General features: G+C 34.1%; 1 protein-coding gene across 3 annotated transcripts in view; it reads right to left on the reverse strand.

Annotated features, from left to right (window-relative positions):
• The window catches only part of iqsec2b (IQ motif and Sec7 domain ArfGEF 2b), a 100262-nt gene extending 84891 nt beyond the window's left edge, over nucleotides 1-15371 (reverse strand). Inside the window, exon 1 of one of the 3 annotated variants that reach the window (XM_051116892.1) lies at nucleotides 13633-15371. In XM_051116892.1, coding sequence (XP_050972849.1) covers nucleotides 13633-14078 — 446 coding nt within the window. In that variant the 5' untranslated portion in view covers nucleotides 14079-15371. The remainder of the gene's footprint in view (nucleotides 1-13632) is intronic. The other 2 variants (XM_051116894.1, XM_051116895.1) reach the window with 2 other exon arrangements.
• Between the last annotated feature and the right edge of the window lie 2923 nt (nucleotides 15372-18294).

Here is an 18294-nt window from a genome sequence, read left to right on the forward strand (position 1 = left end):
GAACACTTCTCATGCTACTACGTAGATATTAATATGCAACGCTTAGAAGCACAAAACGTACATTTTTGTATGTTTTTATTGATGCCAAAAACATACAATTTGGATGTAGAGTTGAGATCAAAAATTTACATACACCTTGTAGAATCTGCAAAATGTTCATTATTTTACCAAAATAAGAGGGATTATACAAAATGCATGTTAGTTTTTATTTAATACTGCCCTGAATAAGATTCACATAAAAGATGTTTACATATAGTCAACAAGAGAAAATAATAGTTGAACCCTTTCCATTAACGACTGTATGATTTTGAAATCCATCTTTTCACACTGAGGACAACTGAAGGATTCATGCAACTATTACAGAAGGTTCAAACGCTCACTGATGCTTCAGAAGGAAACACGATGCAATAAGTTTGAAACACTTTTTGAATTTGGGTAAATGTAACTTATTTTGTCTTCTGGGAAACATGTAAGTATCCTCTGTAGCTTCTGAAGGGTAGTACTAAATGAGAAAAATATGATATTTATGCAAAATGAGAAAAGTGTACATATCTTCATTCTATTCAAAAGTTTGAATAAGCTCTTAATGCTTTTCCTGAGTTTTTAACGTTTTTCCTTCTGAAACATCAGTGAGCGTTTGAGCCTTCTGTAATAGCTGCACATGAGTCCCTCAGCTGTCATCAGTGTGAAAAGATGCATCTCAAAATCAAACATTAAAAATGCTGAAAAACCAAAGAATTTGTAGGACCTGAAGGATTTTTCTCAAGAACAACAGGCAGTTTAACTGTTCAGGTCAAACAAGGGACTCATTAACAACGATCGCTAAACACAAAAAGCACAGCTGTGGATCATTCAGGTAACAACACAGTATTATGAATCAAGTGTATGTAAACTTTTGAACAGGGTCATTTTTATAAATTCAACTACTATTTTCTCTTGTGGACTATATGTAAACATCTTTTATATGAAATATCTTATACAGGTCAGTACTAAATAAAAATTGCAAGCATTTTGTACGATCCCTTTTATTTTGGTAAAATAATTAACATTTTGTAGATTCTGCAAGTGTGTGTAAACTTTTGACCTCAACTGTAGATAAAACAAAAGTTCTGTTTGTCCATCCCTGATAGGTCAGAATAAATTAACATTTAGCTGAATTTCATATCAAGCACACACGAGTTACATAAATAAAGTTCACAGCGGTAATTAACACCCTTGGCTCATTGTAATTACACTTAGGTCACACTAATTAAACACTCTCATACTGCGTGTGTCGGACTCCCTGACAGGATGTCTGACATACAGGTGAGTCGAAAGCACTTTTACTTCCTTCGCTCTTTCTTTCCATTTACTGCACAAATGACCTCAAATACTTTTTAACATGTACATTTTAAACAGCATTTTTCTCATTATTTTATAATTAGCATCCATGCTTGTTTTATGAACCCATATTATGAGGACACGTAAAGTGTTCTGAGAAATCATGTAATGAACCAGTAAAAAGACACTTTGACAATATGCAAGATAAATGCATTTAAAAATAAAGTCTATGGATTATAACTACCCACATGCAGAATCAAGCTGAATTACATAGTACAATATAAATGTGACTGCGGAAAATTGGTTGCCATTAATAGCACATGTGCAAGTGAAAAAAGGTGATAATTGTTCACGTTAGTGTTCCTGTGGTACTAAATGAAATAATGTGAGCTTAAATGCAGAGTAAAACTAAATATCCACACCAGCTGTGATGAGTTACCTGTGGTGTGAAATGCTCCCTGAGAGTAAATATAATGCATTCGAAATGTCAAACAGAAATCCTCAATATGCTGCATTCTGGGATATTCACAAAATGCACTTAGTCACTTAGTACACTTGACTAAAAAAACATTGTCCATTATCCACCATCTGATTCTCAGAATTAAACCAGCTGATTTCTGCAATTTTAGTCTCACTTTAAGTGGTAACACTACATTTAATAGTGCTATTGTTACACATTTAATGTACTAGTACAGTAATAACAGTATATTCTGAATATTTACATGCAACTAATCCTAATCCTAATCCTAAACCTAACCAAAAAGTATGTACATGTCGTTAATCAATATTGCTCAGAACCTAAATGTGTGATTACACTCTAATAAGGATACATTAATATAAAGTGTAACCCTTTATGTAAATAATCTCTGTTATGATTGGCTTAACTCTGCAAAGCAGAGTAGTTCACACTGTCGCTCATCAAGGTGATTTGTTGCTGAATAATGAGCAGGCGTCGGGAGGTTGGACTGAATAGGAAGTTGGCAATAAGAACTGGCAGTAAACGTGAGATAATCAGCTATTTATACACCTGAAGCACTGTGATAGGCAATTACGTGAACACGCTCCTCTCTCTAGAATCAATTTAATGTGTAATCATGTGACTCAGATGCTATATATAACATATTAATTAAATAACTAAATTACGATGTTAATAAATTTACATTGATGACAAGATTCACTGGAACTAGAAGCTCTTATTCTGTATGCAATAGCAAATGTTGAGTCATGTCAACATTTCCCAATGCACTGAACTGAGCATCACCCAGAGCGCCACACTGCACGCTTTAACATGCGTTGTAACGTGGCCCTTAAAGTTCAAACAACTTCAACATGACCCTGACCCTGTTTTACGCTGACCTTTTAAAGTGCAGCCAATGATTAAGGGGTTAAAAGATAATTTCCATTATTTATGCAATGTCTGGCTTTGCACTAACAGGTCCAAGTTATTTTCACACAAGCAAAAAGTCTTAAACATGCAAAGCAACTAGAAATGTTTAAACTGAAAATAAATTAGGAATAAATCTTACTGGAACACAAAAACTGGCAAATATGTACTTTTCTTGTGGGTAAAAGCACATGCAAAATGCATGAATGTAGATGTAATCAAATGAAACCATGAGACACTTGAATTAACTGATTGCATGTGATTACAGACAACTGGGATCCACTTATATTAAATATATTTACTAATATGTAATATAATTTAAATTAAACATTTGTTATAATGCACGATTAGACCTAACCGTAACATGAAACCTGTTCTGAATCTTACCACTATTGCACCTCAATAACAGCAAAAGTTCTACAGGAGCACAAACTGTACCAAAGAATTTATATCTTGTATAAAGTGGAACTTAACATCGTACATGTAAATTTGATCCAACCATCTAGACCAGGGGTGGCGAACTCCGGTCCTGGAGAGCCGCAGCCCTGCAGAGTTCAGCTCTAACCCTAATTAAAACTTACCTGCCTGTAGCTTTCAAGTAACCCTTCAGACCTTGATTAGCTTGTTCAGGTGTGTTTGATTAGGGTTGAAGCAAAACTATGCAGGGCTGCGGCTCTCCAGGACCGGAGTTTGCCACCCCTGATCTAGACACCTGAGAGGAAGCCAGAATGAGAAGGGGAAGCCCCAAATACAAAGAAAATGAAAAGAAATCTTGACACTCCTGTAGACCTAGTTTGATAACCTCAATTCTGAAAGAGAAAAAAAAAAAAAAAAAAAACTGTGGATTTATTACAACAGAGTGCAACAGTCGAGTTCCAGAATTAAAAATGCCATTCATTTTGAGCATTGATTTGTAATGATACCTTACAGACCTTTAAGGATAGAACTACTGTGAGCTCATAGGGTGTTAGTCAGTTGAATTTGCTGTCATTCACAATGCTTCACGGGATTTCTTTCCTTCTTTAAAGTTGTTAAAAGGGAGCCCCAGGTACAGTATTAAGACTTGAATGGCCTAATATAACCTAAATGATGTCTCTTATTGAAATATGTAGTAGAAAACCCAAAGTCTGGTGTTACCTGTTGCTTTTTTTTTTACCACAACACAACTTAGAAAATAAAATACTGATATGATGACCACAGCTACTTTAAGAGCTTACAGGTGGTGATGGGTATAAGCGTAGGTTTAAACCAAATGCCGTACCATCCATTTTCCCCACAAGGAGTCTAAATGAACCTGGATATCGAGTAAATTTGCACTGCCAGGATGGCATCTAGCATTTCTTGTCTCTGCCATTTGTAAGCTCTTTTAGTAGTTGTGGTCTACTAAAAGCCTCAAAGGCATCATCATCAGGGCTAAAGTGGAGAGAACAAAGATGTGGGTCTTTAGGAAGCTTTATTCGTCCACAGGCATCTTCCCATTCTTTTCTCCTCTTCTTATTGCTAGGAAAGCAGTGAAGACTTGCATCGCTTCTCTTGTTGCCCTTCGACTGAAAATTACAACCAAAAATTGCACAATGTGGCATTGTATTGGTATTTTATTTTTCAAGTTGTGTTGCAGTAAAAATAGCAACAGGTAGCATCAGTAGCTCACTGAGTGCAACCATTTCATCATCAAAATAATGGTGCCCCCATAATCTAAAATATGTTAAAAAAAAAAAAAAAATGATGTGGACTTTTTGAATAACGTAAATCTTTCATGGATTTTCTACTACAGTACATATTTCATTAAGAGACATAATTTACATAATATTAAGCCATACAAGTCTTAATACCCAGGGTTCCATTTAAGTTCATTGTCTTGTACCTTTATCCTTCTAATTTTCAAATATTGATTTGTTTCAAATCTAAATTTTTATTGTTTTGATTCACCTCATACCTGGTTGGTTTGGTTCATGTTTATAACTCTTTAAATCCCTATAGGAAACATGAATGGGAGAAATACTTCTAGTACCAAGGCCGCAGAAAAACTGGACTCTACAGTGCAAGCATTTTCAAGGGAAAAGCTCAGGAGTCAGATAAAGTATTGAAGCCAATACAGATAGATGTATATTTCACATCATATTCACTGAATATAAATCAGCCTACTAGAACTATTGAACATGTCTGTAGCAGCAACGCTTTAAAGGCGACAGATTTAAAGACTAGTCAACCGTTGTGACCAATTCCTAATGATATCATTAGATCACATTACTTTTCACCTCCCGGTTATATCAGCAGAAATGCCATTTCAAAGTTTGAGGAAGCTGATAAATAATTATGAAAACAAAGATCATGCATCATCTACAATAAGAGTATGGATATAAGTAAACAGGGTCAAATTTATTTTCATGGTGTCTAACTACAAGTGCTCAAGGCTATTTCAAAGGACACAAACAGCAGAGGTCAGCTGGAGTAGAGAGTTTCAGACGGCTGGCACACAGTCTGAGCCATCAGAAGAACTCCAAAAGCACAACACGGGTCAATAATTAACACCTGCTGGATAACCCTGACCTAATGCAGATATATAGAGTTGGATGACAACGGAAAGATGGAGAGACGAACAAAAACAGCGTTTACTGTAAGACTACATGGAGATGAGCGAGCTAAAATGGAGGAGCGTGGAGAGCGAGAGAGAAAGACCTTCTCTCAGCATGTTCGACTCTAAAAGAGAAACGGTGGAACACACACACTGATTCTCCATCTGTTGGCCACAGAGAGGGTGGAGAGGGCGGCACACATGAAAAGAGAGAGAGACACTTAAAAACATGAGGAGAGAGAGTTTAAAAAAAGCTCATAACTCATAAATGGATAGACCGAATCAAAAGAATGAGAGAGGGGGAGAAAAGAGCACGGAAGGGGAAAAAGCAGAGAGCAGATATGAATAAAGAATGACCTCTGACCTGAAGCAGTGAAAAGAGGATGCTGGGATTTTGAGAGATGAGTGTGAAAAGGGGATGAGACAAGATTCAGAAAGCAGAATGATGTCAGGGATAACGTGCTTCATGCTTCGGGAAAGAAAACAAAGACTCCTTAATGGCGGAAAAGTGCTCTTAAAAATAACTCAATAGACTAGAGTTGAGGATAAATGCACTGAAGAGACAATTCACCTACAAATAAATATATTCTGTCATCATTTACTCACCCTTCAAACCTGTATGACACTCTTATGGGTAGGGGAAGAAACAGTTTATTTTTTAAAACTGAGGCGGTCAAGCTCCAAAAAAAAAAAAACACACATAAAAGTGTCATAAAAGTGATATCTTGTGCACCATGTTTCAGAACAGGTCATAGGAGCACACTCAAGGGGAAGATAATGTGAATAAATTACTTAAATGTCATTCTGTTTGTCACAAAAAGCTATCTTTAGAAGACTTGGAAAATAACGCACAAGGCAAATGGACCACTTTTGACTATTTTATGATCTTTTATGCTATTCTTCACTCAAGCTTAAATTTTCTAGTTCATTACAGTTGTATAAAAACAAAAAAGTGACCAGTAAAAGTCTTCAAAATTTCTCCTGTTATTTTTCACAAAAAGGGATAGACATGCAGACATGAGAGTGAGTAAATTGATATGTTTGGTGTGCATTTAATGATCCTTTTATATTTCCCCAGAGAATCAACCGATCTGCTATCGTTAATTAAAACTACTGAAAATCATGTTTGGTAAATGAAACAAGGATGAACTAAATTATAACATGAGATGAAAAACTTAACCTTAAATTAAATTAAAATAAAATACAATATGCTGAAGTACTAAAATTATTAAAACTAAAACTGAAATAAAAATAAAGCAATATTTAAAAAATAAAAACTAATAAAAATGGCTAAAATTAAAATCTGTAACTAAAATTAAAATGAAAACTGAAAATATAAAAATAAAAGTGGTGACACTGTATTTTAAGTTCCAATTCACACTTTTAACTAACTAATTGACTGCTTAATAATAGTCAGTAAGGCAGTATGGGGTAGGATTAAAGGATGTACATTATGGTTGTGCAGAATAAGACACTAATATGTGCTTTAGAACTGCTAATAAACAGCCAATATGCTAGTAATGTGCATGCTAATAAGTTAATAGTAAGAATTGGTATTTAAAATAAAGTGTTACCATGACAGCTTCTTACCAACTGTAAAATTGCTCTTGGTGACACACGGTAACCTGCTGAAATCCAGATTTAACAAAAAAAATCTATTGTAACAATATTGTGCAGTAGCATCCTTGAATCAGGGAAACCTTCAGCATGGCCATTAAATCAGGTTTAAAAGTGTCGATGAGGTCATAAATCTGAGGTCATTGTGTTAAACGCTGGAACACAAGCATAATTAAAATCATAGTGAAGGAGCTAATTAGAGGATCTCAAATAAATCTAGACAAAAATGGAAGCGTTTCATTTGCTGCCTCCGCGATGATCTCTGTAGTACTGGAACAAACTGGCCAGCCAATCAGCACAGTCTTACACCCACATAAATAACTAATATGTGTTCCTTACTAATGACTAACGGCCCCATGGGAGGAGGCGAAGAGGAGGAGGAGGATGCAGAGAGAGAGAGAGAGAGAGTCAGTCAGTGACTACCATTTGCCTGAAATACCATACAAATGAATTCTCCAACTGAGAACATGCTAACAAATCCTTCTTGGTTTTTAATTAATTGGATTAAATACAGGTATGCCTATACTGATTTTGAATTAACACACAAAATGGGGTGAAAGTGTAGAAATCCACCAAATAATAAGTGCTGATTACATTTATTACAGCCCATTAGGCATTAGCATTCACTTCTAGTGTTGTGATTTTTTTCTTTTGTGCTGTAAAAATGATTTTTTCAAGTATAATAACATCTTCAGTAACAGATATTACAGTCCAAAAAAATACTATTTTAACTGTTTAACTATAACTATTTTCAATGTGTTACTTTTTTCATTTTTTGTTATGTAATAATTTGTGACCCTGGACCACAAAGCCAGTCATAAGTCGGATGGATATATATGTGACAATTTTTCTTTTAAGCCAAGAATCATAAGAATATTAAGTAAAGATCATGCTCCATGAACCTATTTTGTAAATTCCCTACTGTACATATATCAAAACTTTATTTTTGATTAGTAAGATGCATTGCTAAAAAAGAACTTCATCTGGACAACTTTAAAGACAATTTTCTCAATATTTAGATTTTTTTTTTTTTTTTTTTTTTGCACTCTCAGATTCCAGATATTCAAATAGTTGTATCTTGGCCAAATATTGTCCTAACAAACCATACATCAATTTAAAGCTTATTTATTCAGCTTTCAGATGATGTACAAATCTCAATTTCAAAAAATGACTGGTTTTGTGGTCCGCAGTTACATCTGTGAAATTTACTAGGCAGTTTCTGAATTACAATAGTTTGAAAGTACATTTTACAAAACACAACAAAATACAATAAATGTTGTAAAAACTGTTTCTATTTTTTTGTTTTTCACTGTTTGTTTTTCTTTCTATCTTTCTTTCTTCCTTTTTTTATTTACTTAATTGAAAGAGTATGATCAATTTGTAAGGGATGACTTTCCTGTGGTGGACTACATTTTGGATTAGGGGTGTGCAATATATATTGTCTACAATAATATCGTAATTGTTGTTTTAATGTTATGTGATTTGACATTTTTGACAAAAAAACAGACAAAAACACACCCAGAGAGTGCATGAATAAACTATGAGATGTTGATTTAGTCTATTAAAATACATTTAGAACTCCTTCAAAATTCAAGATAAGGGGGCAAAAATGCTCCGTTTGACTTTTATATGCCTATTTAATATCGTCTGATACAGTCAATATCACACGAAGAGTGACATTTTTGTCCAAATATCAGCATCACTGCAAACTGATTTGATGAACAGATCAACAAACAGAAACTTAAAGGGGTGATCGGATGCCCATTTTCCATGTGATTTCCAATATGATTCTTTAGGGTCTTAATGAAAAGTCTATAATTTGGTTAAAAATTCTCAATGGTTGTGTAAAACAACACCCTTTTTACCTTCCCAAAATCAGCTCTGCAAAAATCATCTTGTTCTGGTCGAGGCTGCTTTAAATGTTAATGAGCTCTGCTCGCCCCGCCCCTCTCTTCTCTCTGTGGAGTGACGAGCCTGTTTACTTTAGCCACGTTTAGCCACTAAACTTGCTAACTAGCATGTTATTGGGAAAATTGATTGCAGAGATTCATAAAAAAAAACCTTACTCACTTCTGCTGTAAGTGAAGCTGGATCACGAATGATTTGTGCGAACATAGACGCATTTATGTAGATCGGGAGGCGCATTCCCTTCACAAACAAACATAATCCACTGCATCTTCAGCGGCTCAGATGTCGGGAGTAAATGACGACCACTATGTTCATTATTACATCCAGCAACACAACACCTAAATCGCTCAATCGGAGATATTCTTGTCTAACTTACATCCCTGCTCCGGCATCGAAACAATGGAGGTCGAACTGTGATCTGATTTAAGATGCTGATGTCAATCAACTATAGTGGGAGTGGCCTCTGTTGGTGTGACGCCACACTGACAGGCATCTGAGAATGGCTCGATTTGAAAAAATTGATTAAATTATTTTTACAGATTACTTAAAAACCACTACATGCATTTTTATCATTATAGGGTAGATTTGTACATACATTAATGTTCAAACAACATGAAAAAGTGAATGACCCCTTTAATATTAAGTGACTTACATTTTAGACACATCAGTTCTTGTTTTTGCTGTATTTTGACAGTGAAAATAATTACAAACAAAATCCCAGCAGAACTGTTTTGCATCTCTGAGCAACACAAGAGTGTTTCATTACGGAATCAATCAACGGTTTGAACAAATCGGTTAAATGAATGACTCACTCATGCAACTGCTGCCACCTGCTGGCAATTTTACATTTATATTTAAATTATATTTTTCTATCAAAAAATAATTTTAAATATCCCCACTGAATGTTTTGTTTTTAAAACATCAAACATTAATTATGCATTTGTAACTGCAGGTTAAATGCATTCATGTCCTGCATTGAAGAGTCTGCATACATTTATCGAAATGCCACTTCAGAAACAGATTCTGTGCCTTCTTTGCATTGCAAACACACATTTTGTTGATACTGATTTCATTTGATAGGTAACAGCCCTATAGTGTCTTACTATTAAAACTTTTTCATAAAATTTAAGAATTTGACACAAAAGATGATGCATGCATTTAATTAAGTTAGAAAAAGGGCCTTATAAAGGTAAAAATGCCCATAAAAAGGAAAAAAAATAAAATAAACTTATTGAAAAAAATCCATTTCTGTTACTCCTCCAAACTAATCACCACACAGAATGTGAAGAATATCAAAAGCTTTGGGAATCAGCAGTCCCAAGCCAAAGTACCAGCACAATAACACGTTCAAAAAATATCATCTAATTATCATTATTGCCAAAATTCCAGAAAAATATCAAGATATAATTTTTCTGATATTATCACACACCCTTTACTTTAGAGCCATAAAAAACACAAAGACATAGCTGATAAACACCACTTTTATAAGCTTAAATGTGTTTTTGGATAAAAAAAAAAAAAAGTGAAAAGCCACATAGCGACTTCTGGGAATGATTTTGAATCAGTGAATTGTTTTTTTTTGTACACTGACAAAAACTGATCAAATAAGTTTTGACCATCAGTCAGCCATCAGCAAATCAGACAAAAATGATATTTCAGAGTCAATCAGTTCTGTTATTTCTTCTTATGACATGTATCCCCCTGTGTCAAAAGGTAGATGTATACAGTTGTGAAATGCTGGTAAAAAAAAGGGCATGTGCAACCCTGTAAGAAGTGCTTCCAATTAGAGACGGCAGTGGACGTGAATTATAGCTCCAAATCTGAACTTTGAACATCACACTGAACGCTTGTGAGAAACACTAAACCTGTGTTCCCCCAATCAGCCTGGTTTATTTTAGTTTTATTTTGGCTTTTTCTCAACACGATGATTCAACATTGTGAAAGGAGAGTGATGGATTGTTCTAGTCAATAATTTCAGACAAGCAAGGATGAACGAGGCAGAAGATGAACAGATCTGAGAGCTCTCGAGACACTTGAGTACAGAATACAGGGGTTGTGCAGCTGCCGGCGATGAGCGAGCAAACATAATTATATGAGTTGGGTAGCGGGTTGAGCTCAATGAGGCAGAGAGAGGAAGAAACACGCTGAGTCTGATGCTCTGTAGCTGCTGCTTTTGTTGACGCCTGGATCACCCAAGGATGCAGAAAAAACATCTGCAGAATAGTTAACCTTTCACCCACCAACAACAAACTCTGTGTGTTTGCTTATTTAGAAATGGGAAAACAAGGAAGCATAAAGCCTGAGGAAAATAAGCGAACAAAATGATGAGCGAAGTGGGTATTTTAATTGAATTCCAGAGACCCCTAAAAATGCACAGTTTGGGCTTTTGCCAAACACATAACATACTCAGAGCATCTTCCTTCACACAAAAAATGTAGGTCTCACTTCTGTTAGAAGTATTTTACAATATGCTATTCAAACTGCATCCATACACCCAAAAATAAACCCCAAAACCAAACAAAAAAGAAGAAATGCATTCTGACATAGAATCCAAGTCTCAAACTCACAAGTGTCAAGTTTTACAAGATTAAGTCTAAATATATTGCTAAATAATATTTTTGTTTTGTTTCAGGATAAGTTTATAAATCCTGTAAAATGACAAGTCAACAAACCCCACCCCCCTTTTAAAAAAAAAAAAAAATGTAATTTAAACTTTAAAACTTTGCACTGTAATATAATAATAATAATGATAATAATAATAATAATAATAATAATAATAATAATGATAGTAATAATAATAATATTATTATTATTATTATTATTATTGTTGTTGTTGTTATTTTTATTATTGTTAATAATAATTAAATATTTTCCCCTATTTCACATATGGTAACACATCAAAAACCATAATTAAACTTTATTACTGTGCACTTTACTGCACATTATAATAACAACAACAATAATGATAATACTTTTATTAGCTTATTATTGCTATTGATGTTGAATTATCATTATTAATACAGTTTATTATTATTAATATTATTATTGTTGTTGTTGTTGTTGTTATTTATAAGCAAAAAAAAAAAAACACTGAGCAATGTGAGCCATGTTTTTCTTTTTGTAAGTGTCAGTTTAATATAAAATGTCTCTAATATACACTACCAGTCAAAAAATATTTAATGTTTTTTAATAATAATTCTCTTCCATTCACCAAGCCTGCATTTATTTGATCCAAAATACAGCTAAACCAGTAATATTTTGAAATATTTTTACTGTTTAAAATAACTGCTTTCTGTTTGAATATATTTTAAAATGTAATTTATTCCTGTGATCAAAGCAAAAAGAATTAGCATCATTACTCCAGACTTCAGTGTCACATAATCCTTCAGAAATCTTTCTAATATGCTGATTTGCTGTTTAAGAAACATTATTATTATTATTATTATTATTATTATTATTATTATTATTATTGTTGTTGTTGTTGTTGTTGTCGTTGTTATTGTTATCATCAATATTTAAGGTCAAAAGAAAAAGAAAACTTTTGTTACATTATACACTACACCATTCAAATGCTTGGAGTCAGTATAATTTTGGGGGATTACAGAAATTAATACTTTTTATTTAAAGCAAAGATGCTTTAAATTGATCAGTGAAGACATTTATAATGTTACAGAAGATTTATATTTCAGATAATATGGAGATTTGCCGTTCAAGAAATATTTATTATTATTATTATTATTATTATTATTATCAATACTTAAAATTCAGGATTCTTTGATGAACAGAAAGATCCAAAAATCAGCGTTTACCTGAAATAAAAAGCTTTTGTAACATTAAACACTACACTACACTTTGAGTCAGTATTTTATTTTATTTTATTTTTATTTATTTATTTTTTGTTTGTTGTTGTTTGTTTTTTTTATATAGAAGTTGTTTGTTTTTTTTGTTGTTTGTTTTTTATGTATAGAAATTAAAACTTTTATTTAGCAAGGATGCTTTAAATTGATCAAAATTGATGATAAAGACATTTATAATATTACAAAAAAATTGTCTGAAATCTGACATTTCTATTCATCAAAGAAACCTGTAAACTACTCAGCTGTTTTCAACATAATAATAATAATAATAATAATAATAAATGTTTTTGAGCAGCAAATCAGAATATTAGAATGATTTCTGCATGATCAAGTGACTGGAGTAATAATGCTAAAAATTCTGCTTTGAAATCAAAATGAAAGTAATTAAATTAAATTAATACAATTACATTTTAAAATATACTGAAATAGAAAACAGTTATTTTAAAAAGTTTAAAATATTTCAAAATTTTACTGTCTTTGCTGTACTTTGGGTCAAATAAATGCAGGCTTGGTGAGCAGAAGAGACTATTTTAAAAACATAAAAAATCTTACTTTTCAAAAACTTCTGACTGGCAGTGTAAAATGCCTCTAAAAGGTCCCCAATAGTAAATAAACAGGCAACTGAGGTAACCGTATGATATATGATACATAATACTCTTTGAAAAAAATGTCTACATTTCAAATACAGTATATAGTATATAACATATAACAATTGCTGGAAAGTCAAGTTTCAAGTCCAAAATTCTCAAATCAACTTATTTGTGACTTAAATGCAAGACTTCAGTTCTCACCTCTGTCACACACTTTTTTTGTTGACCAGGATTAGTTATTCATATCAGCACTCAACCTAAACCTCTCCTCACACCACAAATATAGCCTAGCAAAGATACTATACATAGCAGAAAAGGCCCGAACATCAAATAACCTGGATCCACCCTGATGAGGTTTAACTAAGGGAATAAGGCACTTACTGTTTCCGTAGAGTTGAGGTGTTGTTGGTCGCAGAGCTGTCATTTCGCTCCAGTCGGCCTCTCTCTTTCTCAACAGGAGCTGACCCACATGACAGGCCCCGGGTCAGCCTCGTGTGCGTCCGTCGAGCTGGACCAGGCACCGTGGATGAGGGTATATTACTGCTGCTGTTCTGATGGACACCTCCTGCATTGTGGTTTGGCAGTGATGACGGCTGGTTGGACTTTGAGCTCTGGTTGTAATTGTGGTTCTGTGTCGAGTTCTCGGTTCCCGGGGTCCGGTCCTGCCGCAGGTCGTGATTCTCCTGGTTGACCCGGTCAAGTTGCGTTTCGAGCTCCTCGATGCGTTTACGCTGCGTCTCTAAAAGTTTGGCTTGGTTCTCGATGATGTTATTGAGCTCCAGAAGATACTCCACAGCCCGGCTCGGGCTGTCTGGGTTGGACTCCATAGTTTGGGCCTTACCCCTCCCCCTCCCCCCCCCACCTGATAAGTTCAGTGGGGGGGGGAGATAAAACAAAAAAGCCTGAAGGTAGAAGCTTGATAGAAAAGTCTTTTATCCTATATATTGCAACTTGAGTCTCATAAAGTGAAAAACACCAGTGGAGAACATTTAGAGCACCAGCGTTGCATGCGTTGACTACGTCTTAAAGTTCATCCATGAATCCTTCAATTGCACAGGAGTATGGGCGGCAACCGCAGCTCTCAGCAAATGAGTTTAAAGGTCAATAATTTGCATCCTCACAGCTGCAGTGATTGTACTTCAAGTTAGTGAAGATGATGCATAAAGAAAAAAAGAGACATGGACAATTCTGGGCATCAGCTTATAGCTTTCCCAGACAAAACATTTCGAGTCCATGTGATGACAAGTGATGTAAATAAATGCCTATATTACAGTCAGAAGAAATAACATCTATAGATCACTGTTTGCACAAACTCAGTCATTACAAAATCCAGTCATCTTGAGATTTGCTGTGCTACACACAACTCCCACATGCTGAGGTAGCACAGTGGAAAATGGGGAACAGCAGCAAAAAGATATAAATCTAATCCCTGAAATCCACTAAGATAGCTTGAGATAGGCAACATACTTGTAAAAATAACGTTAAAATGAAAAGAAAAGTTACATTTCGTAAAACTCAACTATAAATGTAATGTCCAACATCTCAACAGAGGAAACTGCCTTCAGACATTCAGCAGAAGATGAATTTACGATTGAAGCGCTCTTCTTCTTCAATATAGTGTCAGTTAATATATATCTTCAAAATAAAATGCACATATATGGCTCCACATGTTAAAAAAATCCTACTTACACCTCTCTTCAACGGCGTTTTATTTTCTTCAACCCATTTTCATGTGTAGCTTTCAGTTCATCCCCAGCTCTCCGATTTCTTCTTACAATTCGCTCGTTTTGTTTGTTTGTTTTAACCTCGACGTCAGTCGAGTTTGAACAACGGCGTCGTTTAAGACTTACGGCGTTTGTCTTTTCTCTCATACAACAGACTTTCCCCAGAGGTGAATCTAGGAGCTGGACCACCTGCTGTAAAGTTCGCGCTCTTCTGTATTTCCCGAAGTAACCGACTGCTGGTCACTGGAGGCGCGCTGACGGTTTTGGAGATGATCTCGCGGATGCTCAGGTTCGTGAGCGCGTTTTTCACCTGACAGATCCAATAGCAACTGGCGGGCAGAGAAGCGTTAAACTAGTCTTTCCTGCGCTCGTCACACAGCCAACCCACGCAAGATCTTTTCAGTACACGAGAGAGAGATTTCAACAAATGAAGCTCGAATCACACACACATATTAGGCTACATATGTAAATGATTTCAGTAGCCTTACAAAAATAAGGCTACCATGGTAACAATATATCTGCCAAAACACCACAGTTACAACGGTTGTTTTTAAATAATCAATATTATACCTTCAGTGGAACAAAACAATTTCCCTAGCTGTTTTTAGGAGAATAATAGCTGGTTTCCAGCCGTTTTAAAATGGTCATTAGCTGGTTCAGGTCAGTCATTAGCTACTATCTCCCAAAAACAGTTTCTCCACATGGTCTACCAGCTAAAACATGCTCTAAAACAAAGCAACCACCTTAAACTGGATTGTCCAGCAGGAATTAATGATGTAAAATAAGTATAGTGTAGTGACTGTGGTGTTATGGGGAAAATGTAGAATGTAAATATTATAAACCTCTAAAATTGAAAACTTAATTTTATGTTTTGTTCAGTTTTAGTAAAGAGTGATGCCACAACATGCAGCAATTAGTTGATTGCACTTTTTACAGACCATTTATCTAATGAGAATCTAATCATGAAGCAAATTTAGCTGAAAATGAATAGAACTAATTATGGCAGTATTGTACACTATTACTACAGCATTAACCAAAAATGTTTTTGATTCCAATACAGACTTTAAAACATTAACTATAAGTATCTAATATAATTTTAAAATTCCAAAATTATATCATGATAATACATAATAAAATGCAACCATAGACCACTAAACCATAAGGGTCCATTTTTTTTAAAACGTAGATTTATACATCATTTGAAAGCTGAATAAATAAGCTTTCCATTGATGCATGGTTAGGATAGGACAATATTTGGTCGAGATGGAAACTGAAAACTGAGGGTGCAAAAAAATAAAATAAATAAACAAATCAGAATATTGAAGAAAAAAAAACACCTTTAAAGTTGTCTAAATTAAGTTCTTAGCAATGCATATTACTAATCAAAAATAAAGTTTTGATATAGTTATGGTAGGAAATTTAAAAAATGTCTTCATGGAACATGATCTTTACTTAACCCTTTAACTGTCACTCCCATTTTTTAAAACAGACATAAAAATGCACTATCCAGACTTAAATTTTTATAATTCATGAATGAAAACATTTTGTAATATGATTTTGATGTACAATTTCTGTGGTAATGCAATTTAAGTTTTGAACTGATATATAATTTCTTACGATTTCTATTGCGTGACAGGGAAAAAGGCAACGAAGAAAGTCTTTTTAAAGTTTTTTTTTTTAAGTTGCACTCTTGACATATATTAATCTATTACTTTTCCTACCTAATTTGTATCACAAAAATATGGTAAAATATCTATTTAGGAGTCTTAGATCTTTCCAACAGTGTATAGTTTGTCATGATTAGATTAGGATTTATTTGTAATACAGTGAAGTAAACTTAGGCGTCCCACCTGGGGGACGGTGACAGTTAAAGGGTTAATATCCTAATGATTTTTGGCATATAAGAAAAATCTATAATTTTGACCCATGCAATGTATTTTTGGCTATTGCTACAAATAGACCTGTGCTACTTATGACTGGTTTTGTGGTCCAGGGTCACAAATAATTATTATAATTATCAGCAGTGATAGTAGTAGTAGTTCATTTTTGGTTTTCAAATACTAAAACTCAAATACTAAATTCAATTTATTACCACACTGTTATTTCTATATTCTTGATATGAAGCACTTTCAGTACGCTTTGCTGTCATCTACTGCACAGGGTAGAAATTGCATCCGCATGTAGCAGTGCACACTTAAACACACACACTATCAAGCAAGCAAGAAAAAGCACTCCAGGCCACAGACGATCTCAGGTAGATACATGAATCTTTATTATAACTCTTATATAATTTGTTACCAGCATCTGGGTTACAATGGATTATAACAATATAATCATAATAGAAACATAATATTATATGTATATATAATTATAATATATTTATATTTATTTCTATTTACAGTTGTTACATATGGCCATAGACATAAAGACAACGTGAGACTCTAAAATTGACCCTTCAGATCGAACATGTAATAAATATAGAGGCGCTGGACTTGTTAGTGAAAGCTAATGTGGCATTGGCTCATCTGAATATTATGATATGTTTAAAAATGTGTGGACCACCAATACCAGCCTGACTTCAACAAACTGATCCCAGACCTGCTGGGGCTGCACACATTACACTGCTGTCCCAATTATCTGCTGTGGGTTAAAATGGCAACATTTTATGCATAGTTTAAATGTGCGTAAATTCTGGTAGAGAATATGACATACAGAATATTAGGTGATATTTTGGTTTGATGACAGATTTTAGGAACTTAATGATCAGCAAAAAATGAATCAAGGAAAACAACTGATAAATAGTAGGCACAGTTTTTAGGTTAAATGCTAAAATATTGTCAGCATATATCTACAAATAACAAGCTACAGTTAACAAGAGCATAATACAGTCAACCTCTCTCTCATGTTTACTAGCAAGCTTTCATCAATAAAGATAAAGACCCTGGGTGCATTAAACTAAAGAGGTTTTGCAGGCTTGGCACGACGCCACTCAATATTGCAAACTCCAACTTAGATTTTCAGTACAAACATTCAGTCCTTTTTGGTTGATGGGGTCAAACCTGCCCAGAGCAGTAAGAGAACCATTTCATAAACAATAACTTAACTTTGTTCTTTCTATAAATTACACTTCATATTTCATAGTGAAGTCTCATTAAACATTTTCACAGATACTTCATCTGAAATTCATATATATACTGTATTTTCTCTTTGTAGATTGACAATTAATCTTCATGTTAATCATACTTTGATAGCTGCGAGAAATGTCTTGGGTCGAAATATTATATTCCCTGTAAATGGCACACAACCATGTCAGAAGGAA

Source organism: Labeo rohita, chromosome 8 (assembly GCF_022985175.1).
Source record: "Labeo rohita strain BAU-BD-2019 chromosome 8, IGBB_LRoh.1.0, whole genome shotgun sequence".
NCBI lineage: Eukaryota > Metazoa > Chordata > Actinopteri > Cypriniformes > Cyprinidae > Labeo > Labeo rohita.